Source organism: Lepisosteus platostomus, chromosome 22 (genome assembly GCF_059453375.1).
Source record: "Lepisosteus platostomus isolate fLepPlt1 chromosome 22, fLepPlt1.hap1, whole genome shotgun sequence".
NCBI classification, from domain to species: Eukaryota; Metazoa; Chordata; class Actinopteri; order Semionotiformes; family Lepisosteidae; genus Lepisosteus; species Lepisosteus platostomus.
In genome coordinates this window covers 15342146-15369797 of record NC_142632.1, presented here as the reverse complement: position 1 = coordinate 15369797, position 27652 = coordinate 15342146, and the positions used below count along the sequence as shown (strand labels likewise).

At 41.3% G+C, this 27652-nt stretch overlaps 1 protein-coding gene across 2 annotated transcripts in view; it reads left to right on the top strand.

The window, feature by feature from the left end:
* The window catches only part of atp2a3 (ATPase sarcoplasmic/endoplasmic reticulum Ca2+ transporting 3), an 85346-nt gene that overhangs the window by 19191 nt on the left and 38503 nt on the right, over positions 1-27652 (top strand). For both annotated transcript variants that reach the window (XM_088615708.1, XM_088615709.1), the window contains 4 exons: positions 2424-2441; positions 3531-3613; positions 13859-13963; positions 15916-16054. In XM_088615708.1, coding sequence (XP_088471834.1) covers positions 2424-2441; positions 3531-3613; positions 13859-13963; positions 15916-16054 — 345 coding nt within the window. The remainder of the gene's footprint in view (positions 1-2423; positions 2442-3530; positions 3614-13858; positions 13964-15915; positions 16055-27652) is intronic.

Here is a 27652-nt window from a genome sequence, read left to right as displayed (position 1 = left end):
GTGGGAAGAAACTCTCTCTGAATCTGGAAGTTCGTGCCTTTATGCCCTTATAACGCTTACCAGAGGGAAGGGGGAGAAAAATTAGAAACCAGGATGACTGGTATCCTTAGTGATACTTCCAGCCTTCCTGAGACAGCGAGCTGCTTAAACCTATAAAGAATGGAACTATGAAAAGCTGAGAGAAATTACACTTCTCAAGCAGTAGTGGTCGGAATTCCTTTATCTGGGACACCATCAGCCTCCTTAGCTTTTGCTAAGGATAGGGGTAGACCATGCATCGCTATGCCCTCGGATGGAAATGTTTTCTGAGCTTCCAAAATGCCCAGACAGCTCAAGTGGCAGTTCAGTATGTTAATGCTCCGCTATCGAGTACAAGGCAAGAATGTGTACAAGAGTGCAAAACTATTTTCTGTTTCTTTCTTTTTCTGATTTTGAAAGAATCAGTTTAGATTACAGCGTGGAAAAGAGGGTTTCTGTGCACCAGGCATATTTTGTACAGTCACCCAACAGCATTTTTTTATAGGATCTGATGCATGTGAAAGTGCCTGTGTGCACTCAAGCCACATGTATATGTGTAGTGGTTTACTATATATAAAGTTCAGCATAATGAAGGGGTTCAGAGTGAATGATAGTAGTGACAGGGATTTGCAGCTAGGTTTTGTAAACCTTTTTTTTTTTTCATTCTCGCCATATGATGCTGCTTTCTGTTTCAGGCAAGCGTTGCCCATTGTTTTTGCACTTTGACCATTTTGTTCTTATTAAAGATCAAACCACACTGGTGTCCACAGCACAAGGCCGTTGAATATTAATGTCTAGGTGGATCAAGATTGGTTTTCTAAATGTAGCTATTGAACAACACTGAGACACTTATGATATGATATTCACCTTCTTGACATTTTTTAATCCCTCTCCTGCTTCACCAACCTCTCCCCCACCTTATGTACTGTAAACGTCGACGACTTATGAATGTGATGGCTATTGAGCTCCTCGGATTTGTTTTGTGACAAGGGGTTAATGTTTGAGATGATCTATTCCTGTTGCAAAGGATGAGCCCTGCTGTCTCATACAGCATGTTCCATCTTTAATATGCACACACACCAAGGAGTGAGCTGGAGCTGCAGAAACTCATGCTCAGATTGCACATCTGAAGCCTGCCAGCACGAGACACCCACTCACCTGACAAAGTCTCCTGCTGAGCCCACGGCATGCATGTGTGAGCGTTTTATTGGAGTGTGTGTGAGCGTTTTACTTTTACTTTCTAGCGGCACCCAGGCAGGAGCAGCTTCTGCCTTCTGTAGAGCAGTGCTGTCGCGCAAGATTCTTGTTAACATCTTTTTGAAGGAAGTTGAGCCAGGGAAGGGTCTTTGTACAGCCATTCGAAATTATTTCAGCTGTAACATTTTACTGTAATTTACACTTGTGGTGTGCGCTGCTCATCTTTTAGGGTTGGGGTTCAATCACCTCAAATTTCTCAGGGTGTGGTCCCAGCTACAAAATATCCCCTCCAAACAATGGTGAATTCTGCTACCCCAAAGGCTCCTGTCTTTGGAGAGTTTGCTGCAGGGCAGTTTCTTTGTGCAGTATTGCAGTGTTTATAACAAGCTCAATGAGTCCAGTTACATTCTCCCCTCCAAATTCCTCCTCCAAGTTCTCCAGCAGCCTCCGTGAACCACTGCCATCATTCTCGGGGGTTAGCTAGATGGATACGATGGCATAAGGAAGGAGGGCTCTAAATTACAATAATGGCTAAAAATATTCTTCTGCAGCACTTTCCATGGGTCTGGGGCTAAAATGTTGCTCAAATAGTGGATTTCAAAAGGACCACAGCTTTTGCCCTGGAATTATCCGTGGAATGGCACCTCTGCAAACTTGATTGCCACTTCCCAGTAAATTCCCCAGCCATCTTCAGGAGGAAGTGCTGACAGTGGTGGATTCCTGCTATGTCAAAAAGATTACCTCCCCTTGCGGGGTAATTGAGGGGTATCATTGAGTACTTGGGGATTTTGTCACCACTGTAGCAGGCTCAATGACTTGAAATATTTCATTTTTGTAGGAAAAGGACAGACCTTTCTTTCCTCCTTCATGCCTTTTCTGGTTCCTTCCTCTGCTGATGCCTTTCCACCTGCCAAGACTACACTCAGAGAAGAGAACTGAATTTTCATAGAGTTTGTCATCCTGAAAATAAGAGACAGAATTGCCCCCCTTGTTTTCTGAGGCTCATAGACTTGAATTGAAGCGTCTGAGTTCTGCTCTCTCTATTTTCTGTTCTATGCCATTGGGGAGTTCTTGTCAATCAGTGGCCAGTTTATCATCTGGCTCATCACTGAGCAGCAAAAGGTTCTGTTAATAACCAGCATTTGTATTTCTCTCTCATTTTTTTTTTGCATGTTCTTCTGTGGATTCTTTTTGGAACACGCCAATAGAGCTGCCAGCGGAAGAAGGTAAATATTGATTTTTCCAGTGTATTATTCCTTGTTCTTCAGAAGCTTTTGTCAGCTCTGAAATAGAACCGATTGTACTCGCATTATACAGTACAAATCCTCTTGGTAAACAGGGTTCCAACCCTCCCCACCTCTACTGACTCTGTGCATACAGGATGTGCAAAGCCGGGTGATGGATTATGGCAGTGATCTCTTTAGTTAAATCTGTCTGGATTAGTGAAAGGAGGCTCCACCCTGACCAGAACTGAATTAGTTCTATTGCATTGTGATAAAGTGTAGGAACCAGCATCCCCAGTCAGTTCAGTAATCTCCCAGCTGGGTTCCTTGGTTCATTCCTCAGTGAAGCATCACTTGAGTGGTTTGGACAGGAAACAGCATTGGCACGCTATTGTAGACAGTCAATATACATGCATTTTACTGAATTTACATGTGCGCTCTGCAGAATGGAAATACCTAGTTTAATGATTTACTTAGGGATCTAAAAAGTAAAGAGATGCTGCACAGTGGTATGGGGAAATGACAGCACAAAACCTTGAAATACAATACCAGGCATCTGTTGAAGGTTATTTTTATTTTGGTCAGCCCTATGGCGAGCACCATCTTGAATTGATTTCCTAGCAAGCAGGTTCAGAGCTACATGTTGTGGGGAAGCATACTTCAACGAAAACAAATCCTACTAACAGAAAAAATACCAAGAGACATGAAAACCACAACAAATGCGTTTGGTTCCAAATCTCATTTGTTCATTTGTTCTATATTTAATACCTCTGAGTACGGCTCTGTGGCAGCACACTTTAGTATCTAGTTTACATGAAACTTCTAACTCTTCTTTCAAGCAAGCTACTAAAGTGCAGCACAGAGAAGGTAAATACTAGCCAAGGGAAAAAGTCTCTAATTTAGCTCCAGGGTCAGGCAGGTTACAGTAGCAAGAAGCAGACAGTTTCTATGCAAGTTAAAGAGTGAAAACGCAGGCCTAGCTGGATCTGGTAAGTGCAGGGACCCCAACAGCCAGTGTAGGTGACTGTGCTGTGATGATGCCGTGCTGAAGCCCACCCCAGGGACGAGCAGTGTTGTTTCCCTGTGTTCCAGGCAAGTCCCTGTGGGAGCTGGTGGTGGAGCAGTTTGAAGACCTCCTGGTGAGGATCCTCCTGCTGGCCGCCTGCGTCTCCTTTGTAAGTACCAGTCAAAGGACTCCCTGCTCGGCAAGCCCTGCCTGTGTCTTTTGTTCTGTGTGTAAGTTTATATCCCAAGGGAAGGCATGGGAAGAGGGGGACCGACACTGCCAGGTAAGCCGCTTGAGCTCCCTAAAGTGACTCATATAGTACTACTGTATATAATAAAATTAAAGAGAGCAAAACATCACATTTTGTCATCTCTTATAAGGTTTCAGCTGTCTGTTGGAGGAGAGTCTGCACATTAGCCCGTCTCTGGCGGTGGATTGCTGCGCTTGCAGTGCTGTGTCGCGTGCATGGTTTTTCAAGCTGGAATTAGTTTGTCCTGACAACCCCCCACTGTTGAGGCAGGGTGCTTCCCTTTAGTTTTCTGCCTTGGGCTCTCCGATTCTATTCAGCATATTGCAGTTGAATATTCCAATCATCAGAACAGACTGCTTTTGACTGGACAGGCAAATATGTCTGAAGCAGCTACTGCAGGGTGCAGACTGAAATCTGCATTCCTGGGAATGTCAGGATACTGTACCTGTCGTTAACAGTATATTGAGAGTTGGTGCCTCAGTTGTGCCCTTTGCTCTACTGGGCACAAAATGGTAGGTATTTTAATGAAGTTGACGGTAAAGCTGGGAGTGCATCACACTTCTCAATCTTTAGTGTTTTTCTCAGCTCATGCTCCAGGATGGCTTATACAGTTGTGCTGTGTATTGTGTTGCTTAACCGCCAGCTGCTAGGGAGTTGAATTTCATGTTATGGTCCTGAAGAAAACCACACCACTGCATTCCGGTAGTTGCCTCTTAAGTCCTGCCAACCTGGAAACAGTGCGATCCCAGGGGTACATCTGCTGCTAGGCTCTCTGACTGGAGTTTTTATTCGGAGCTGAGAGGAAGGCCTTTTATAGACTTTGAAGGGTTTTTCTTGACTTGGCCATGAAGGCAGGCTGTCACTGCTGGGTGATGCTACATTGCTTGCCTCCCTGCTGCAGTGTGCAGGACTGTCTGTGAGGCGCTAGGCAGTGCCGGTGATGCCAGCCGTTGGCACACAGGGGGAAGGCTCTGGATGTCTTGAAGTCTTGTCCAAGCTAGCCAAGGTAGGAACAAGCTGGCAAGACTATAAACAGGGTAGTTTCAAGGCTAGGCCTACCCCAGGCAACTGGTACCTGCAGTTTTATTTATCTCCCTGTCCTTCTTTACTCATTTATATTTAATGTTTAGAGCAGGGGAACTTAACCTTTTTCGGCCAGGACCCAAGAATGAGCTTGGGAGTCAGCTTTGTGACCGATATTTCAGTTTTGAATTAATTTCCTTTTAATTCATTTACTGTGGTCTACAAATTAAGTATATAATTGTTACCAAAATATAATTGACGCATAGGAAATGATGTACTAGTATGAAATAATGATGTTAAAATAGATCAATAATTAATTTCTTAGTTGGTTGCACACAATAGTTTTGCAGAAGCACAAATATTTCACAAACAGCACTAAGCAACCAGTTATTGCTACATTAATGTGAACCTTGACTTTGCACAGGCTTTGAAATGTATTGGTCATGTTTGAAAGGATGCATCTCAGGTCAACAGTGGCTTCAGTGGGCTTCAAAGCCACTTATATTTTTGAAGGCAAATGGTGAAATGTCAGCTTCATGCAAGCAGGTTGCACAAAACGGTAGTGAAATATTCAGGGCCTAATTATTTAACACTGCAATGTTTCACACACTCAAAAAAACTCAAACTCACTCTGGAATATGAAACCATATCTTTTACTACTGGAGCAGTCTAATGTAAAAGTTTTTTAGTGATTCAGGTGTATTTGTATTGGGGGTGTGAAATGAAACAGTACATTATTTTACTTTCCGACAATTTCTTTGCCCTTTAGATTGCACCCATTTAGGAACATGTTAATGTTACACTAGTTTAACCCAGCAGTGCTGGTGTAGCTGCAGATATACTTGAAGTCTAAAAATATATTATTAAGTAGTTCCCTTCATACTAATTTCTTTGCACAAAAGTTATTCTTTTTTTCTTCATCATGAAGATGGTATTCTGGTTCCTAAACAATTTTTAAACAAAGCTGAAAAAACATTTTTTTTTCTAATTTTTGATGGAAAAACCTCTCTTTTTCATCAATAATTATTGTGAAGTAATGTAGTGGTATCTTGTAATAACACAATCATACTTTTTTTCCCCTCTGTGGAGCTAAAAAGGCCTCTGTGCAAACATACTTGTGAAGGAGATAATTTCAATTTATTAAAGAGGATCATTAGGACTTCTATTCACCAAACTTACTGATGAGATTTTTACTATTCTGATACACTTATATCTCATATTATATATTTTTCTTCTACTTGTTTTTAATCACATTTGCAGTTATGGAGTCATGTCCATATGTGTGTCTTTTATTCAGAAGCTAAAGGCAGCTGTCAATTATGTGAAACAAATGAACATTCAACTGTTTTTTCTTTCCAAGTCCTGTGTTGCAGTGCCAGTGATCTTACAAAGATGTCTATCAGATTTTTAATAGACACGTCTTAACAAGATGCATTTCAACTTTTAAATTGACTTCTAAATTAATCCAGGAAAGGCTCAGACCTACCAGAGACTACCAGTGTCGGTGTTCCACTCTGTTTCTTTTTTCTGGAAGCAAATGAATTTAAAAATAGTACCTGTTTTTGGCAGACAAACTAAAGTAGTCTCCCCCCCCACCCAGCCCAGATCCCCAGAGTTTTCCATCAGTGAGCTCCTGGCTCAGTGAAATCCGAGCCTTTCTCTAAGTCAGTGACTGTGAGAACTGGGACATGTACCTGTATGTCAGCTGGAGAAACTGGGAAAACTGGAATCTTGGTTGATTGGTGATGTCCTTAAGTTTGCAGTAAAAGCCCTGCCTGGCTTTGATCAGTCAGTAGGCCAGATAAAAATCATTGTTCCAAATATGGCTTTTGCATACATACAGTAAATGCTGTGCATTGACACATAAGTGGTGTGTTTCCTTAAGAAGGGGTATTAGAACAAAAAAGCAAGTTTAGCTTAGGTCACCTTACTTGAACCATTTGCATGACTTTTAATATATTTCAATACGGCAGCCCATTTTTCCTTAAATTTGCATCCCATGAGGACAGAAGCAGCTTGTATCTGAGACACCAACAGGAGCTGTTTTGGTTGAATGCAAGTATGCAGGGATTCTGTAGTGACAGGGAACAGTTTGCACAGGATATGAAAGCAGAGAGGGGTTTGATCTTGTGCAGAATATGCGGGCATATTCCACACGAAATCTCGCAGTTCATACACAGATATGATACGTGATATGCATGAAAGGAGTCGAGGAAAATTCCTCAACACCTTTCATGTATTTTGTCTGAATATCAGAAAAATCCTAAATCTGTCTCACAATCCAGATTTGAGATCCCTTATGTGTAGAAAATAGGTACTGTAACGGCTTACACACAGGATCAGTTTGAATAAATTATTTAATTAGCAGGCTGTCTGGATTATATGTAAGCTTGTGTGCATTTCATTAGGGGGTTCATGTTTAGTTGTAACTATTTTTCCTGGCTCAGCCTGTTCCACTATTCTGGAGTCTTTCTAGTTCTGCACAAGATAAACATTCTGTGTCCTGGCCCAGATCTCAGTACATGCAGAGTGTGGCCACCGATACAGCCCCCTGATGGGGCTAGAGTCCAATCAGCTGATCAGCCAATTAAATCATGCATAGATCCCCACAAGCCCTCTGCTCAGCAGCCCCTGTTTCTGTGCTCTGAACGGATATAAAAGTTCATCTTGATGTGTTATGGTATCTTAGAGAAGTTTCAGGCACTGTTTTTACATAATACTTGGAATAATTAATAGGTGTCTTTTCTCTTTGGTTTAGAATGAGCTGTTATTACTGCCTTTACGAATTAGAAAAAACAGTGGACAGTGCTAAATGCCGCCTAGCCACTGTGCGGTTTGACCCACAGCCTTAATTGCTGACCTTCAAATCTGCTGTTTCTGTTTGATGTACCCTATTAGTCAACATAATTAGTTACAATTTATTAGCGTGAGCTTCAAGTTCTTGAAATGGAATCATCCTAGCTTTTAAAAAATGTCCTACAGATTCCCTTTCTTGTTAGTGCGTACTGTATACAAAAAAAGATCTGTTTCATCAAAATACTACAGTAAATTGAATGAAATAGGATTTCCTTTTTGAACTCTTAAAGAAATGCAGGCACGGGTTTCCCCTGGTGCTCTTCAAGCCAGAAGATATTCAATTTGCAGCCTTTTAATAATAGTCTCTTGGTGGTTTCAAGGTTTTCTTTTATGCAGGATTATTCTTCACCTAAGTTCACACTGTGAAATTTAAGTGAAGCTTACACTCCAGCTCACATGCACTTTCACTTGATCTGACAGATTGTCCAGACAGCTGATGCGGTCATCATGCTACCTTAACTGTAGAAACTTGTGGGTTCCCTTTAATGTCCATTAAGAACTTTATTGAGAGCTTGTATTCTGAAAGTTTGGTTTAGTCAGTGAAGCACATTCTGCATGGATTTGAGCTCCTAACAGCATTCCACACTAAATAAAAAATGTATTTCTAAGAAATTAGTTTAGCATGAGAGCAAAAGAAATAGATGTAATTTTTATCTTTAAGGAAAGTAATGTAGAGCAGAGATTACTGCCTCAATGATTTTAATTCTTATTCAACACTGTTATCCATTTTTTTCTGATTGCCGTTACATTAATGATTGCAAAGGTACTTTGAGAAAGATGTGTGTGTGTGTTTTAGTCTAACATGGCTTCTTAGAGTGAATTTCCTAGTTTCTAAGCAGGACAGCAGGCAGCCTTAGTGCAGGAGAAATAACCGTCTTGTCATATCAAAATGTAAAACTAAGCCACCAAAAAAAACATACAAAAACATGACGCTTGGACTCCTTAAACTCCAATACAATTTTTGCCTCCATCAAATCCACACAAAAAGAGGAAGCAAACTGGACAAATTGTGCTATTAAATTGTAAAGGTCACAAGCAACAATTGCATGGATTTCCTCTATTGGAGACTGGGATAAGACTGTTCTCAGGGAGAGGCTGGATTTCGATGCACATCGCTCGCAGCAGGAAGGGAAGAACAAGTGGGTATTGAATTCGCTCTCGTTGGAGTTTCTATCAACACCCGAGCCAGCCCAAAATGTTTTTTTTCGGGGGGAAGGTAGAATAGTGGGTAAGCCCCTGATGTGGGTTCGAGTCCTGCACTGTAGACCCTGCTGTTGTGCCTTGAGTGAGGTATTTTACTCTAGTTGATCCAGTGCACCCAGCTATGCCAACCAGGGGCATCTCTCTCAGCCCTCTTTATGTTCAAATTCTCTTTGTGAATGGGAAATGCAACAGCAACAACCCCAGTGTTGTCAGTTAGTTTCCTTGTGGTTGGCCTACAGTATGTGTTCACTGCTAAGACTGTTATTACTGGGGAGGGTTTTTTTTTTTACTTCAGCCTGTTACCCAAAACAGGATTTCTGACAGGTCTGTAGCTGCCACCACAGGTTATTATTACTGAACAAGACTTTCTGGTCCAGTATTTTTCCTACACTACACACCTTTCTGTCCATCCTTAATTCTTTGTAGATGCTTTATGAATGTCCCACCCCTTATTCTTCCCACAAAATAACCTAATTCACTTCAGGTTACCTAGAAATGAGTCATTTCTATTTTTTACATTTGTTTCGGAAGACAAAGGGTGTGGAATAAAGAGAGGTGTCCGTGCAACTGTGTGGAGGGGTATAAAAATATATCTTAAGATGTTGAAATTTCTCAGGAGTCCAGTCAGGTCCATCATTAGAAAATGAGAAGAATACGGAACACCATGACTCTTTCTAGAGCAGGCCACCGGCACAGACTGAGCACGTGGGCAAGATGGACCTCCATCAGACAAGTGACTCATTGACCACCCTGACAGAGCTACAGAATTCCACAGCTGAGACGGGAGAACCTGTTCAAGGACAATCTCTGCTGCACTACACAGATTTGGCCTCTATAGGAGTGTGGCTAGACAGAAGCTAAAGGCAGGCCAGAGTCTGCGAGAAGGCATGTGGTCGACATGAGTTACACCATCCTTACCATGAATGTTGGTGGTTTCTGCATCATCATCATGGAAATGCATTTCAGCAGCTGGGACTGGAACACTAATCAGGATAGAGGGAACAATGAATGGGGCCAAATACAAGAAAGTCCTTGAGGGGAACCTGCTTCGGTCAGCCTCAGACCTCAGCCTGGGCCAAAGATTCACTTTCCAGCACGACAGAGACCCCGAGGGCACAGTCACAATGACAGCAAAGTTCCTTCATAACAAGAAGATGAATGGCCTTGAGTGGCCCAGTCAAAGCGCCAACAGTGGGGATCTGTGTAAGGACCTGAAAATCGCAGTTCACCAGCACCGTCCATCCAGTGTGTTGTGTGAAAAAATAATTTAAATGCAATGAAACGTCAGCCCATAAGACAGCGATATTTGCAGTTGTTCAGGAGTGGGAGAATACTTTCTAAATGCAGTGTATACAGTATGTACAGTACGTACAAATCCAGGCTATATTCCCTCTATATCTCAGAAAGCAATTAGCCTTTTCCTAGTGATTTAAAATGGCTGTTTAAAAGCCAACCTCTCAACCTTTGTTCCATGCCTGGAACTTCAATAGATTTGTACATCAACACACAAGTTTTTTCATATCCAGTCCCTGAAAGAAAGATTTAGTAGCCCTTCCATTAATACTTTTCTGGCACGTCTACACACTGACGTACAACACAACTCCACAATCAGTAATGAAGAAAGATTTTCACAAAGGGAGTGGGTGCTGACCAAAGGAACTATCTATAATCTTTTTAAAATATGTTAATGCTGTTGTTTTCCACCTTCAGTGTGTCTTTTATTTTTTCTTAGGCTTTCAACTTCTCAGGTTGTATTCTGGATAAAGAAGAGGTCCCACTCTCTGCAGTAAAACAAAAACATGATCCAGGTTCACTGGAGTACTTTGACATTTCAGGCTTTAGTACTTTGTATTTTAATTTATGTTTGGATGGATGGAAAGAACAGTAATTTTTCAAAGCAGTCTATGAGATTACCTAATTTCTTTTTAAACAAGTCTGTGTGCTTGTGTTTCAAAGCATATTTCTTTAGAATAAGCATTTTTGACGATGCTCTAATGCCTAGAACTATCTTTAATTGTCCTGCATTTAATTCATGTGTTGCACAATGATAAGGCAGGAAACAGGGGAGAGCCGCTACTATCAATTCATTTACAGGTATTTAGAACCAGTAATATATTTCCTGTTTTTTCATGGTTTCATGATTTCATGTTTTCTCATCTTCCTGTGATTATTTTTAGAGAAATGACAGAGATGTGCCACATTGTCTAGGTACTCAAGCGGAAATTGTTTTTGAAAGGTTTAGCAAGACTGAAAGAGAGGATTTGACACAGTGCATCATGCAGCATGCTTCCCAGTGACTGCCATGCTGTTATTTTTGTCTCCAGTGCCCTTTCTTAAATTTATCAGATAGAATGGTTTTTGGGAGCTCTTTCAGCAGATTAGTTGCAATAATAAACACTCTAAAAAAGGAAAGTTAGGGAAGAATAAAGCAGGGGTCACAAAACAGAATAACAACTAAAGAGTCATGTTTTAGATGCTAAACAACAAGCAACTTGCTCTTTTGACTAAAATGTCCCAATATTGAGTTGGCATACAGCAATTTCATCAGTAGTGTCTTTGACAGTATCTACTTTCTGAAAGTATTTTGTCTTGTGCCCCATTTTGCAACCTCATTTTGAGTTACCCCAGCTTGACTGTCTTGTGCTTAAGCCTCAAACTGGTCTGTCAGTGTAAACTGGTCTGTGGGTGTAAAGTTGGCTGCGAGGTACTCAGCCCCTCCCTTACGGACTAGCTGGGAGTATCCTCGTGCAGAGAGCAGGTGTGAGGTCCGCCTGTGGTTTGGATTGCATTAACGAGCATGGCAAAAGTGAGTAGGGTGAGAACTGAAAACGGAGGGGAAAGTGCTTGCTTTGAGAAAGTAAAACTTTCTGCCTGAATTATGGGTGGGAAACTGCTATGAAGAGCATTAACAAGGTACTTTTTGAAATCTGACAGCATTTGAAAGGACTGAAAAAAAGCCCTCCCCATGGCCTGTGGAAATAAACGTTAAAAAGCAAAACAAGTTGAAAAGTAACATAGGTTGTACACCACAAGCCAAGTTTAGCTGGCCCTGTTAAAAAAAAAAGACCTCCTTGTTGTTCCACAAATGAACGACATAGGGAAATTCTTAATAATATATACTATGGAGTTGACAGCACTCGTTCAGCACAATCCACTGTAAAAGTGCCCCAAAACCGTGTAGCTTTGCATTTCTTGCTCTAGTCTTGTGTTTTTCAAACTATAATGAACTATCTTGAAATGTTCTGTGCGGGTTTAATATGTTATTAATAGAAATGCTCAGCTTATTGTTTTATTTTAAGTACCCATGAGATAAACTCTATAAACTATGCAATCAAACTTCATAGTCCACTGTAATCAAGAATTGGTTAAGAATATCTAAAGTTGTGTAAGTAAATTAAATCTATGTAGCACTTCTGCTTTCTAGTCTTACCTTTTTTGGTCTCTTACAAATTTATTTGGTGGATGTGTTAACAATCTGTGTATTTTAGTTCTGACCAGGAAAGTGTTTGTGAAGTAACATGTGTGAGGGGTGGTGACAGGGAATCAAGAAGTAATACTGTAAGCTTTTTCATTAAAATGACATTGATATTTTTTCGAGTCTATGCAGTCTAGAATTCTGCATTGTTATAAGTGCCAAATGTAGACCTAAAAGGGTTAATTTTGGAAGTGCCTGATTAGATGTTTTACTTTTCTTGTAATCAAGCTCAATCATTAAAATGTTAAGGTGTGAGAATCCTATCTCGCTTTAGTGATAGGGCAATTATCCCCAAATAGCAATGTGGCAATGCAAGCAGACATCTTAAGGTCCACCTTCACTTTGTGAAAAGACTGACCATTTTATGAATGCAAATTTGTGTTAATTTTGTGTTAATGGCGAGAATGTGTTGGTTTTCCAAATGAGGAAACATTATTGAAGTCACCTTGAAGATAGTCAATCTCTTTTGTGCGCTGGAAACACCAGAAAGTGATGAATGAAGAATCTTTTAAAAGAAAAAATGGCAAAGTTATATTAATTATTTATAAAAGCCTAAGAAACAATTTCAAGTAGATGTATCGACTGTAAGCTTCTTGATTTCCAGGCTGTAAACATTCAATTATTTTTTCAATGTGGGGGGGGGGGGGGGCAGAATTAAGCTCATCTTCTCAGTTATAATTTTAGATACATAAATGTCCTTTTGTTTCCCTCTCTGCACCTGTATTTATATAGCAGGATTCGCCTCAGGGCAGCTCCAGGGTTAACTGTAACACAGGCTGCATTGTAACACGTATATAGTTCACCAGCAGTTCCTGAACCAAAGTGATGCTATCAAAACAAATACAGAAGCATTATCGTTTTGACTTGGTCAGGACTACTTAATGGTTAACAAGACTTTGCAGTACTTCTTCTGTATTGCAAAATGCACAAATGTTATTGTCCTATATAACTGACTGGCTGCAGCCCAGGCTGAACTGTGTTGTTAAAAATAAAATTGATAAACAATAAGAGGCCCTTTGGTCTGTCTGATCTGTTAGGTACATATTGGAGGATTGATCCAAGGATCCAGTTGTGAAAGAATTCAAAGGCTGGCTTCAACAACATTGTTCCAGACACATACCCTACCCTTGTTTCATGCCAGTATCTTTGTAGAAAAAAGTCCTGGTAAAATAAGTTTTAGTTGCTAGTCTTGAGCTGATTTGTGCCTGGGGTTAGTGAAAGCTCAGCTTTATTTGTCTTTTTACAAATGTTCCAAGTCAGTCTGCTTTCCACTTTTTTTCTCAGCATTTCTAATGTTAATTGAGGTCAGCGCCTGGCTTGCTTGTGCAAAAAGTCATCTCTCAACGTGAGTGTTTAGGGTTCCCAGAATCGAAATGTGATTATGTACAGATAACTCCCTGGGCCATTTTGTTGTCACACCCTGTAAGAATGAGGTGACATCACTGTGTTGAAAGCACATCCTCTGTGTGCAGGGCTTTCTGTTTTGATGAATGGGAGCCTCCTGTGAAAGGGAGGTGGTGACACGCTGTGTAACCTGAGGGAGTTCTGTTTCTGTCGGCCTCCTCTGTCATTGCTGCTGCTCATTTGCCATGTGTTTTCCATTGCAGGTCTTGGCGTTGTTTGAGGAAGGTGAGGAAACCACCACAGCCTTCGTGGAGCCCATAGTCATCCTTCTGATTCTGATTGCAAACGCCGTCATCGGAGTATGGCAGGTGAGGCCCAGTCCTTCTGCAGCGATACGCTGGTGAAAGTCCGCAGCTGTGCCGCCTTGCAACTCACACGTGGCAGCCCACTGCAGCTCAGCAGCTGTGAGCCTGGCCAGTACCTGGAGGGGAGACCTCCAGGGAAAGCTAAAGGCTGCTGCTGGAAGAGGTGTCAGTGAGACCAGTAGGGGGCGCTCACCCTGCAGTCTGTGTGGGTTCTAATGCCCCAGTGTAGAGATGGGGACACTATGTAAAAAAGGGTAGGGGTGTTAACCCTGGTGTCCTGACCACATTTCCTCCTGGCCGTAGGACTGGTGCAATACAGTATAACTGCCATTGCATCATCCAGGTGGGGGCTGGCTACATAGTGGTGGTGGTGGAGGGGAGTCCCCATTACTGTAAAGCAGTTTCAGTGGAGTGTCCAGAAAAGTGCTAGATAAGCGTGCTGATGATGATTATTATTAAAAAGGCAGCACCAGGCGTTAACTAAAAAAAAACACTACCCATCCCATAATCATAATGTCCAAACTCAGTTCCTGAGTACTGCTTTTGCACTGGGTGGACATGACTGCTTTAGAAAGACTTCATGTTGTGGTACATTTGAAATTTGCAGTTCAAAAGGGGGGGAGAATGCTGGGTTTCATCCCAGCCAGTGTGTCATGTACATTTATCTCGACACAACACACTTTATTAAGATCACCTCCCTCGCACACATACAGTGCTCTCACACGGTTCTGTTACATTTTTTCCTATCATTTACAAAAGTTGTGGAAGGTTTTGGCTGCATTTCTCTGCTGCCCTGCCCATCTCTTAGTAGGTTGTCAAAACATTCAAATAATAAAACAATTTTTTTGGGGGAATTGCAATATTGTGTTCTAAATTCTGGCGGGCTCGGGATACAGCAGGCAAGCGAGCTCTTTGAGAGCTTCTTGAGGACTCTGAAACTTACAGCGAAAGACCGATCTGATTAGAGGTGTGCTGACAGGGGAGGCGGGTTCAGTCATTTAGAAATGAGACAGACGTTGTGGTTTGAGCATGATAAGGCTTCGTTTCCATTGCTGCAGTGGCGGGCGAGAGGGGTGAAGCTTCTCTCAGGGAGGCAGGGGAGATGGTTACCTGAAAATCACATGTAAAATCCGTCACTGCAACAGAAATACAGTCTCTCTTTTCCCAGCCCCTTCCTTAACAATACGTCTGTGAAATGTCTGTTCATCACCGTTTCCTGTCAAAACAATTAACCTAGCAGGGAATTCGCAATCCAAGGACAGTTAAGAGCCTAGTGTCTGAGAGTACATGAGATGAAATAAATGCAGGAACAGAAACAAAACTCAAATTGCATAAAATTTCGATCCGTTCCGGGCTTTACTGGTTGCAGGTATCTTGTATTATCTTGCGGTGCTGCAGCCCAGGGTTCAATTCCTGGGGTGCTATCTGCACAGTGGTTAGCATTGCCGCCCCGAGTTCAATTCTGCACCCGGGGTACAATCTGCGTGGAGTTTGTATGTTCTTTTCTCGTGCGTGTGGGTTTGCTCCAGGTGCTCCAGTTTCCTGCCACAGTCCAAAGACATGCTGGTAGGTTAATTTGTTTCTGGGAAAATTAGCCCTGTTGTGTGAGTGGGGGGGGGGGTCTGTCTTTGCCATTTGATGGATTGGCGCCCCATCCAGATTGTATCCCGCCTTGTGCCCTTGCTTGCTGGGATAGACTCCGGCTCCACCCTGACCTTGTATTGACTCCAAACAAGGACAGAAGCATGAGGTACTGTACCCAGACCCTGACGTTGGCTGATATACTCCAAGCCAGCAATTGTGAAATACGAGATGATTCAAACTACTTTTCCCCTGATTTTTCTTGAATTTCTTACTGCGCCCCTGATCCCTGCTTGGAGATGCACGGTCAGTATTGAACCAAGGCACCTGTTCAGCCATGTTCCTCACTGATGGTCTTTTCTCTGGGGTGGCAGGAGAGAAATGCAGAGAATGCTATAGAGGCTCTGAAGGAGTACGAGCCGGAGATGGGAAAGGTATTCCGAATGAACAGGAAAACCGTCCAGAGGATCAAGGCTCGAGACATCGTGCCAGGAGATATAGTAGAGGTGGCTGGTAAGTACTGCAATAAATTGGAGCCCCAGTCTTGATAAGATCTGTGCTGCTGCATTTTTGGATGTACTGTAGTACATGAGGTCATTTGATTTGTTTCAGTTTAGTATTTGGGTTTTTAATGGGTACTAATTTACTTGGCTGATGCTTTTATCCAAAGCAACTTACCTTTATGCCCATTTACAGTATATACCTGGGTATTCTACTAGAGCAACTGACGTGAATTATTCAAGGGTACAACAGCAGTGTCTCACCTAGGTTTTGAACCTACAGCCTTCCAGTTCCAAGTCCAGAGCCCTAGCCGCTGCTCCACACTCTTTGAGAGCTTACTGTCTGACCATCCGTCCATTTCCAACAGGTGAAAGGCAGGGTACACCTGTAGAGGACATCAGTCCATTGCAGGGCATAGGTGTAACCTCTCTATGATAAATCATGGGGCTGCTGCATTGGTGTCTATGTGATGAATTTTTGGAAGGAATTGCCTTGTGGCTCATAAAAACCCCTTAGAATCCCTCTTTGTGGTGAAATTTAGAGTTTCTTTGTTTACGCCACCAGTGAAAGCTAGAGCAAAAACCCGCTGATGACATTCTGGTGAAGGCATTTTACCTAAATAAAAATAAGCCAGTAATTTTCAGAGGTAGTAGGAGTCCCAGTGCGGCTAGCTTTTCAATTCCTTACAAGCATCTCATTCTGAAACTTGTACTGTATTGCTGCAAATCGTTGCTGTGTTGGAAATCAATGCTGTTGGTTATTGCACGTCTTTGTGCAGTACTTTTTTATGAAAAAAAAGAAAATACAAACCTATATGCACAGATAAATATATAAACATGGAACATAGTCTAAATGGTTTCGTCTGAAGTTCTAAATGAAGTGTCAAGAAGGGTTGAAAGACAGGTTTTTCCATTCTAATACAGAGATCTGGATTAAATCAAAACTTTAAATCACCAACCAATTGCAAGTTACAATCCAAGTAGTTGATGATAGATTTCCATTGGGCAGAATCATACAAAAAGCTGCCAGTAAGTACAGGCTTTGCAAAATGCAATTAGCTGATGGGTGGAATTTTTTATTAAATCTGGGCCATAGTTAAAGTTAATCTTTTGTAGCTTTCTTTTAAGTTTCAAGGTCTTGTTTTTTTCCTGATGTTTATGTGCTTTTTGTGTGGTGTTAAAATCGTACAAGAATGCCTCGCTGACATCAGTGTGATGGAAACATGGCTGTCTTGAGGTCTCAGAGTCATGCTGCTCTTGCTCTGAAGGAAAAGCTTTCAGTCTTGAAGACGCTGCGCCAGGCTTGTTTGAGAAAGCATAAATCACTCCCTCGGGTGCTTTGGTAAACAACGATGAAGTGTTTTCCACTTGAAGAAGTTTGCTCTGTCACTCCCTCTGAGGACTAATGACCTGTTGCACCTCATTTATTGATTTGGCTTGACGGAATAGTGACAGCGTTGAGGTATCAAAGGAAAGCAGACGAATCCCCCTGGAAAGGAGAAGCGCGTTTAAAATTCAAGCGACAGATCTCCTTAAGACAGACTCCAATTTGCAGCCGTCAGAAATTTCATGGGTTTTAGTCATCTGCTCCAGCTTTACGCTAGTCATCTTTTCATCCAAAATAATATCGTATCAACACACAAGCCGTCCCAATCTGAACTGCAATCCATTTGGTAAATGCATTTTTCCTGCTATCTTTTCATTCTTATACAATCTCTAGTAATTATTTTGGCATTATTATTCTTCAAACTCATGAGACCCCATAACGTCAAAAAGAAATGAACATGAAAATACAGAAAAAATGGTTATGGGCCAAGCACATCTGCTACCTGACTCATAGGTTTTTCCTATGAGAGCCTCTCTGTGTTTTAACAGGTGCCACACTCATTCTTCATTTAATTGCTATTCTTTTGGAAAATAAGAATTGGAACACATGCTACAGTATGCATATAACGACATTTGACGCAGTTTGTCTCTTTGTTAAGTTTTGAATACTTTTGCATTCTTGTGACTGTTCTGGTTGTGCCTTATAACAAAAATGTTTTTCTATCATATGCTTATTACTGAAAAGTAATTTTAACATCACACTAATTGAAGCAGATTTTAAGCGTCACATGTAACGTTTTTTAAGGAGCTTTGAAAAACTCTGTTTTGAGCACTTACCTGTATAGTCTGCCATTGTATGATGGAGATGTATTTAGTGTGTATGGTTTCCTCAAACATAATTAATACTTCCTTGTTTTAGAACTTATGCATTGTTGCCATTTTTGTGGTATTGCATTCCATAATGATAAATATGCCATTATGTTTACCACTGATTTAAGAGATACTCGTAGCTCATTGTGGTATCTTCAGTAGAAATCGGAATTATTTCCAGAAAAGGCCAACATGCTCACCAGGGTCCCTGTACTTTTTTTACACTCTCCCCTTCCTTGTGTTCAGAAATAGAAAACAGCAGATTACAGCTCTGCACTTCGGGAGGTTATTTGTCATCAGCTAGGAAGCCATGAACTCTAAAGACTTGAGCAGCAGCATCTCAGCAGTCAGAGGAGAAGGGAGTAAAGCAATACTTGCAGATGTTTAAGAAGTTCTGTTGGGATTCCTCGATTCCTTGCATGGCGTGTACAAAGGGACAAATGACCTTGTGAGGTCTGCGTATAGAGGCATCTCAACTTGCTTACAAACATGCTTTGTTCAGGCAGAGCCATCACAGGGCTCTGCTAAGACAGGCCCTGCATTCCAGTACGCAAGAGCAGCGGTGATGAGGGAGTGATCTTAAAGGCCAGAAGGCCCAGATCAAAAGGTAGTGGGAAGCAGAAATGATGAAAGTGGGAACATCAACGGCTTGAAATCAAGACAAACATGTACGTGTTGGACCAGGTCTTGTGAGGTCAGTGAGGAGATAACTGGATTCTGGTTTCTGCTGCTACTCAACATTACTGCAGAACTGTGTTGGTACAGATCAGCTGTTTTATTCTCTCTCGCGAGCCTGTTGGCATTGTCAGGGCTCCTGGTTTTATCACTAACATACAATAATGTGTCTTTCAAGCAGTATTTTATGTCTCCGAGATTTGTTGATTGAAGTGATCTTCTTAAAGTTATAAAAATAAATAATATTTTTCATTTTTCACATTTCAAGTCTGCCTTCTTTAGTTTATTTTATATTTTTATTTTATTTCTGTAATCTCTTTTTCTGGTCCTCTGTCTTCTGCATTTGTTGCTTCTGTGAATGATGATTACAAAGTTAAGGATCATAAACATTTTTCTTTTGTTGTACTGCATTTCTTGCTAAAGACTTGTTGAAGCTGATATTATCACAGGGCCTAATAATTGAGAACTGTAGCAACCAGTGGTATCTCGCTACCATTCTCTTCTGATGCGTGCTTCCTAAAGGCCTCAATTTCTGTGCAAAAAATCACTGGCACACTTTCACATGCTTACATCCCCTCATTAGGGTGTTTTATTTTTAATTGTGTTTTTAATTATGATACAGTGTCCCTTGCAAGATAAGAAGAATGATAGTGTAAAATAATGATCTTTTCCCATATGTTTCTTTATTTTACTTTAATTCATTGCTTCAGTTCCTACAGATCATTAGCAAGATTCACAAGTCCTTGTGAACTACAGAATAGGGACATTTGACTCCTACTGTAAATAGTTATTTCAGTTGAATTAAAATTAGGAGAAGGTGCGTCCTCTTTGGGCAAATTTTGTGCTGATTATTATTATTTTGTACTGATTATATTATTATTATTATTATTATTATTATTATTATTAATATTATTATAATATTTGTATAAAGGTTTAAAATATTCCACCAAAAAAACTGCAAAGATTCCTCTGGGAAAGTGAATAGAAAAAGCAAAGCATGTCGGTACAACTCAAGCTTCAATATGCAGTGCTTTACCAAAGGGACTTCAGGGTATTCTGCAACTTTTATTTCCAACACTCCTCCTTCTTGTCTTATCTGTTGTGTCACAATCTGTTAGTACAGTTGGTAAATCGTTTTATGCAGAGAAAGACAAAATGAGAATAACACAGAAAACAAGATGATGCTGCTGTCACAAACGCAACCTGAAAGTTTAATGTTTAAAGATTGAAACTACTCTTCAATAAGTCTTCTCTGACTGTCATGTATTCTTGGTTAAGTTACCATGAAACAGCATGAACAGAAGTACAGTAAGACTTTAAAAAAAAACTGAAATTATTTCCTAAAGTTCTTTTGAGGTCGACTGAGGCAGTATGAAAAAAAAAAACATTAATCTTTTTTTGCACAACAGAGCAGCAGAAAAAAAACGTCTCTGCTCAGTGTTGGAATCAAACCTGTTGAATTTGTTTTTGTTTCTACTTCTTCTTTTTCTCTATGTGGGAAGAGGCTGCAATGCCAAACCGTTAAAACCTGTATCTGTGTGTTTGCTGTCTCTTGTACCTAAAGGCTTCTTGACATTTTTTTTTTCATCCAAGATCACGAAGGTAGGGCCCCTTGATTTTCTTTCATCTCTTTTTGTTGAAGAAGCTGCGTTAGAAGTTGTTGCAGTTTGCAAGCCCCACACAAGAGATTATCCGAGGCCTGCCCATTCTCCTCGCCAGCCTCTGTCGTGTAATTTCCGAGGGCTGAGCTCTCGTGGGCTCGAGGGCTGACCTTGGCGGGACGTCCCTCTCAAATGAGTGGAAGGACCCGTCCCGTGTACTGGAAAGCCCTGACCTGGAACGCAGGATACAGGATCTGGAGGGAAAGGACACCCTGTGGGAGGATGGGACAAGCAGGCATCCTGAGACCTTGAGGTTTTCCCATCTCCAGCTGGTGGCGTTTGAAAGGGCCTGTGGTGGGGACAGAGAGATGGGGCTGCCCGATTCACACAGCAAATCTGTCAGGCCCTGCGGAAAGGGCTGATACCTCGACACAGGAAAGCCCGTCTGCGGGGTCGGCGGGAGAGAGCGAGGTTAATGAGCGCACGGCTCTCCGAGGAGTCCCACCTGCTCCGAATAAAAGCGCAACAGGAGAGGGCTAGCACGCTCTCCCCCACAAGCAGCTCAGTCGGAGGAGAAGGTGAAACAAAAAACCTGAAAAGGACTCTTTCCCAACTGCTACATCCCCATGGCGGAGCACGGGGTTAGAGAAAACAAGGGGTTAGACCGGCTAGGTCTAATCAGATAGTGTGAAATTTGTGCTCTTATCTCTATGCGCAGGGTTGTGTATTGAACAAGTTCAAGTTCGAAGCTGAAACCCTGGCTTTCTCTAATAAGTGGCTGGATGAGATCCTGGGATCAATTAATTACTAATTACCTCTCGGCCTTGTTTGTAGCCATTATGAGACGCAGGGGTGTGTCATTCTACGCAAAGCATACTTGAAGCCCAGGTCTGTTTCGAATCAAAGCCTTTCAAAAACTATTTTAAAAATTATACTTTTACATCTCCTGGACATTTTGTGCTATTATTGCTATTTCCTTTACTTAAATGAAAGGTTATCTACAATATACTGATACCTACAATCCCATTTACTTTAACGTCTTCAATAAATAACAGGGCTTCCGTAATGTGAAAAGAAATGCTGTGTGTATTTGAAGTACCTGCTTCCTAAGTAATAAGAATAATTTTGCAACTTTCCAGTCCTTATCAAGTTCTGTAACAGCTGTACCTCAGGGATCACAGAGTAATGTGGTCTGTTGTGGAGCACTTTTGTTTTATTAGATTCTGTTTTTCTGTAGGCCGCATCTAGAAACTCTGAGAAGGAACTGTTTCCAATTGATGCTTTTGAACTAGAGCAGCTGTCAGCTCTGTCCCGTCTGGCAGAAACAGGAGAATTCCCTTCCTTTCCATCAAGAGCTGCTTCTCTGACATATTTCCGTTGCTAAGCAGCCTTAAACACCAGTAAACAGTTGAGAAGGTAAACCGCAGTCATTTCTCAGTATAAACAGAAAGAGAAAAACAACGCCAGCTGAGCTCTCGCATAGAAATATTGTTTTTGGAGTCGAGAAAAAAAAATGCTTGCAGACCCAAGGTGGGTGACGGCACCATGAAGAAAAAAAAAAACATTAACCAATTATGAAAAGGGCCTTTTCTTTTTTTTTCTGCCGAACGCCAAGCAGAGCACAGGGAGTCTCTCTGTGGCTTCGGTTAACATGGTTTCTCCATGAGCCCCTGCTGGAAATTCCGGTAGCTGGGAGCAAATGGGAATTGGAACGAATACCGAAGCCACCATGTGGAAAATTTCCCCCGTTACAGGACTCTGTGCGCTGCGGGTTCCAGTTTGACATCGTAATTAAGAGTCGTATCTGGCATAGAACGTTTCATGGGTTTTATAGGATGGAAAACCCTTGGTTGCATGGAGCAGGAGCATTGACAAGATTTATTGAGGGCTGTGGAATTGGAAACTAGTAGCCAGTTAAAACGATAAGTCACAAAGTCATGAGCAGCCGTAGAGATGCGTGTTGAATGTGCTCTGTGTACTGGGACTTAGGGCTTCCCTTTGGTCTGTCCCTCTTGAATGATTTTCCCAAAGGTTCGAGTGCTTTTTCTCAGCCTTGGGTGCAGCCTTTATCAAGTCCATTGAGAGGAAAAATGTTCCTTGTGTTCTTTCACACAAGGTCCTGGGAGATAATTAACAAGCTGTGTAAGGTTATGTCTACCCTCTTGACAATGTGAACTTCAAGACCTGTTGGTTTTAAGAATTTCAAAAGGAAACTACCTTTGCATGGGAGGCTGAACTACAGTAGTTCAACTTTGCTAAAGAGCAAATTTATTCACTAATCCACTGACAAAACAAAAGTATATTTAAAAAATAAATGCATGTGCCTTTTCATGCAAATCCTATAGAAAAAGGCAAAAGAGCCCAATATAAATATAACATATGAATACCCAGGATTTGACTTCACTCTTATATTAGAGCTTGTGAAACTTGGAACAACTCGAACTGCAATGATCATGTTCTGTATTATGCTCTGTGAGCCCAGTTGTACATGTGTACGTTAGGTAAGAAGAGATGTGTTTGTAATTTTCAAAGATATGTATGTTACAGAGATGTGTATTTGTGCGGTTAAGACTGGTCACCTGATACAAGCATTGTGACTTAGATATGCATTGAAAAATTAGCTGAGTATATTCTAAAATCTTTCTGGAGATCAAGCTTATGTAGAGCATTTGAGACAGTGTAGGAATTTTGCCTTTCCAAGTTAATTCCTCTATTGACCGATTTCAGATCCTGATTTTAAAAGGCTTCTTTGTAGCGGTGTGTCTAAAATACGCAGATGCTACAGTATATAAGCCGATGGTCTCTTTGTTGTTACTTGTGACCTGGGTTGACTGCACCAACTTCTCTCTTAAAATAAAAAGCCTCGTAGAAAAGTGATGACTAAGGACATTAGCAGACGGTGGAAAGAGTTCTGGAAGAGTTAAGCACAGTAGGCCTTTCATGTGAGAGGGAGTGGAGAGAGAAAAAAAAAGTTTTTTTGCCTTCTTGGAAAACTCCCCCTCCCTCCTCCTTGTTATTTTGGGGATTCTCCTAGGTCACTGCATTTCAAAACACAGTTTGTCATCACTGCCTGCCTGCGGGTAGCGTCTCTCCTTTTGGCACTGTGCCCCTTGGTTGTTAGGCATGCAGCATTCCAGCAGAGACTCCCACTGGTATGACATCAGCTCCCTCAGCTCCAAATCTGGAACAAAGAACTCAACACCAGAAACCGAACTCAAAAATAAAAATAAGAAGTGGAAAACATTGATTGCTCTTGTTTGCTCGCAATGTTGAAAATGTTCGTCCTCTGATGACATTGACCTCTGATAAATCATAGGCTGTGACTTCCAGCCAGATGCACCAGTGCTTGGCACACAACGTCCTGGTCATCCACACATCATGTGCTGTCGCTTTGTTTTCCCCCCATTTTTAAGTTGTAAGTAGGAGAGTATTACCTGCAGTGTTTTTGACTCCATGCAGCTTATCCAGAGTTGTGTTTGTAGTATTTTTTTCCCTACTTGTACAGAACTCCCTTTGGTTACTCCAGCTTACTGTTCCCGTGAGCTGATGGCTAGCTTCAGACAGCAGGGACTCCAGTTTTTCAGTAAAAGCAGCATTTGAATCCAACAGACTAATTGCAAAGTGTTATATGCTTTATGAGGCAGGTGTGGACAGAGGGAATAATAAACACAGTATACAGTGCCTTGCGAAAGTATTCGGCCCCCTTGAACTTTTCAACCTTTTGCCACATTTCAGGCTTCAAACATAAAGATATAATTTTTTTATTTTATGTGAAGAATCACCAACAAGTGGGACACAATTGTGAAGTGGAACGAAATCTATTGGATTTTTGAAACTTTTTTAACTAATAAAAAAATGAAAAGTGGGGCGTGCAAAATTATTCGGCCCCCTTGCGTTAATACTTTGTAGAGCCACCTTTTGCTGCGATTACAGCTGCAAGTCGCTTGGGGTATGTCTCTATCAGTTTTGCACATCGAGAGACTGAAATTCTTGCCCATTCTTCCTTGCAAAACAGCTCGAGCTCAGTGAGGTTGGATGGAGAGCGTTTGTGAACAGCAGTTTTCAGCTCTTTCCACAGATTCTCGATTGGATTCAGGTCTGGACTTTGACTTGGCCATTCAAACACCTGGATACGTTTATTTGTGAACCATTCCTTTGTAGATTTTGCTGTATGTTTGGGATCATTGTCTTGTTGGAAGATAAATCTCCGTCCCAGTTTCAGGTCTTTTGCAGACTCCAACAGGTTTTCATCCAGAATGGTCCTGTATTTGGCTGCATCCATCTTCCCCTCAATTTTAACCATCTTCCCTGTCCCTGCTGAAGAAAAGCAGGCCCAAACCATGATGCTGCCACCACCATGTTTGACAGTGGGGATGGTGTGTTGAGGGTGATGAGCTGTGTTGCTTTTACGCCAAACATATCGTTTTGCATTGTGGCCAAAAAGTTCGATTTTGGTTTCATCTGACCAGAGCACCTTCTTCCACATGTTTGGGGTGTCTCCCAGGTGGCTTGTGGCAAACTTTAGACGAGACTTTTTATGGATATCTTTGAGAAATGGCTTTCTTCTTGCCACTCTTCCATAAAGGCCAGATTTGTGCAGTGTAAGACTGATTGTTGTCCTATGGACAGACTCTCCCACCTCAGCTGTAGTTCTCTGCAGTTCATCCAGAGTGATCATGGGCCTCTTGGCTGCATCTCTGATCAGTCTTCTCCTTGTCTGAGCTGAAAGTTTAGAGGGACGGCCAGGTCTTGGTAGATTTGCAGTGGTCTGATACTCCTTCCATTTCAAGATGATCGCTTGCACAGTGCTCCTTGGGATGTTTGAAGCTTGGGAAATCTTTTTGTATCCAAATCCGGCTTTAAACTTCTCCACAACAGTATTACGGACCTGCCTGGTGTGTTCCTTGGTCTTCATGATGCTCTCTGCGCTTTCAACAGAACCTTGAGACTGTCACAGAGCAGGTGCATTTATACAGAGACTTGATTACACACAGGTGGATTCTATTTATCACCATCAGTCATTTAGGACAACATTGGATCATTCAGAGATCCTCGCTGAACTTCTGGAGTGAGTTTGCTGCACTGAAAGTAAAGGGGCCGAATAATTTTGCACGCCCCACTTTTCATTTTTTTATTAGTTAAAAAAGTTTCAAAAATCCAATAGATTTCGTTCCACTTCACAATTGTGTCCCACTTGTTGGTGATTCTTCACATAAAATAAAAAATTTATATCTTTATGTTTGAAGCCTGAAATGTGGCAAAAGGTTGAAAAGTTCAAGGCACTGTATTTATCAGCAGGATATAAAACATCTAGACTGACGCTACAGTTACTGGTGAACGTTACTCTGACTTCATATTGTCCATCTCCTTCTTCACATTAGGAGAGCCAGGTAACCTGAAGTGTTTTCTTAGTCTTTTTTAAGTGTCTAAAAGCAACATGCAGAGCAGAGGGACAGAAACCCAGAACATTTTGTTTATCTCCTGGCAGACTCGTCGCAGCAGGAAATACATCCTGCTGAAAAAAGGCTGCTTCTCTTCTCGGACTGGGTCCTCCCAGTGCTAAAAGGAGGATACTGTATGTGAACTGAGCTGCCAGACCTTGACCTTCAGAGGGGTAGCCTTGGCATTGTGAAATCAGCCTGCCTGCTCCGTACGGCATTTTGAACAGTTTTAATATTAAATTAATACATTTGGCATCGTACTGCAATACAGGAGGTCCCCCTAGTTTTTGTGTCCTCCGACGAAAAGGCAGTGTGAAAAAAATGAACAGCAGTGTAGATTACGCATAACTTTGACCTCCTTAATATGTAGTTACTGTACATAGTGCAAATAAAATGATTAATAAAAGTGAAAACCCAAAGCTAAAGATATTGCTCAGAGGATCTCGGCGTTCTTCCAGGTGATGCAGATGTGTGTGATACTTACATGGAACACCTGTGTGTTTCACAGTACCATTATAAGGAAAATTTGCTTTCCTTGTATATCCTGAACGTTGCTGTGAAAGTGCTTTGTATATTGTTGTATATTGGCAACACTTTAGCTTGTGTTGTCAAGATGCACTTCCTTCAGTGCTGTTCTTAGCTTTGATATTATAATCCTCCCGGTACGGTAGCAGATCAGTTCAGCCTTGTGATGGTGCAGAGATTCTTCATTTTGGAATTTTCCAGATAAGGTTAAAGTGAATAACCAAAACCAACAACACCTAGAGCACAGTTGCCACACAGGTCAAAAGCTCACGTCAATCTTTTGTAAGGTCTAGTAGTCCACATGGCCAAAACACAAGAAATGCATTTAAAGCTTGGCTATTGTGACACAGCAGCAAGCATTCATGAAGCAATCACACATGAATAGTGACTCTTGCATCTTCACCGTGTGTTTGTAAAGGACTGAATATCTCAGTTCTCAGAATCTGCTCCTATCCCTCATGATGACCACATATCTTATACAGTAGAATATTCATGTACAGAGAATTTTCTCTGTTGGCTGGGAAGGGAGATCCCACAAATGGGAGGTAAGGATTTTTCCCAGAAACACAATCTTTCTCCTTCCCTCACAGAGAGGAAATCAGTGTTTAATTTCATAGACTAATGCTTCACCAGACAAACATGGCCAACTAAAACTCATTCACAAGGAACAATGAACATAATAGTAGAGGTCAGAATGAACAAGGAATTATGCAGCAATTGCTGAAGTTTCACAATAACAGATTCAAAAGGGTTCCTTAATCTGGGACTTTTGAGGCCCTGTGCTTTTAATTATTACTTGCATTCAAGTAGATGTTTTTAATTTGTAATAGAAATTGCTTTAAGCTACAATGTGTTTCTTGAGATGGAAGGTGTAGATAATGTTTTTAATTTCCATCTTTATCAAGGAGTAATCCCTGCAGCCAGTCTATGGCCACGGTATTTAATTAAAAAAAACTTAAGAGGTATGAAATACATTATTTCTCTGTGTTTTTACTACATTAAATAAAAGGAAGTCTGGAGAAAGTGGAGACAAGTTTTCAAGACCATTCTGCGTTCTTAAACAATGGCACCAAATGGAAAGTACTAATGATAACATCTCAGAAATTGCTTCAGTCCTGCAGTTGGAAAAAACACAGCATCTGTGAGACTTTAATGGAAGAAATCTGATGATTG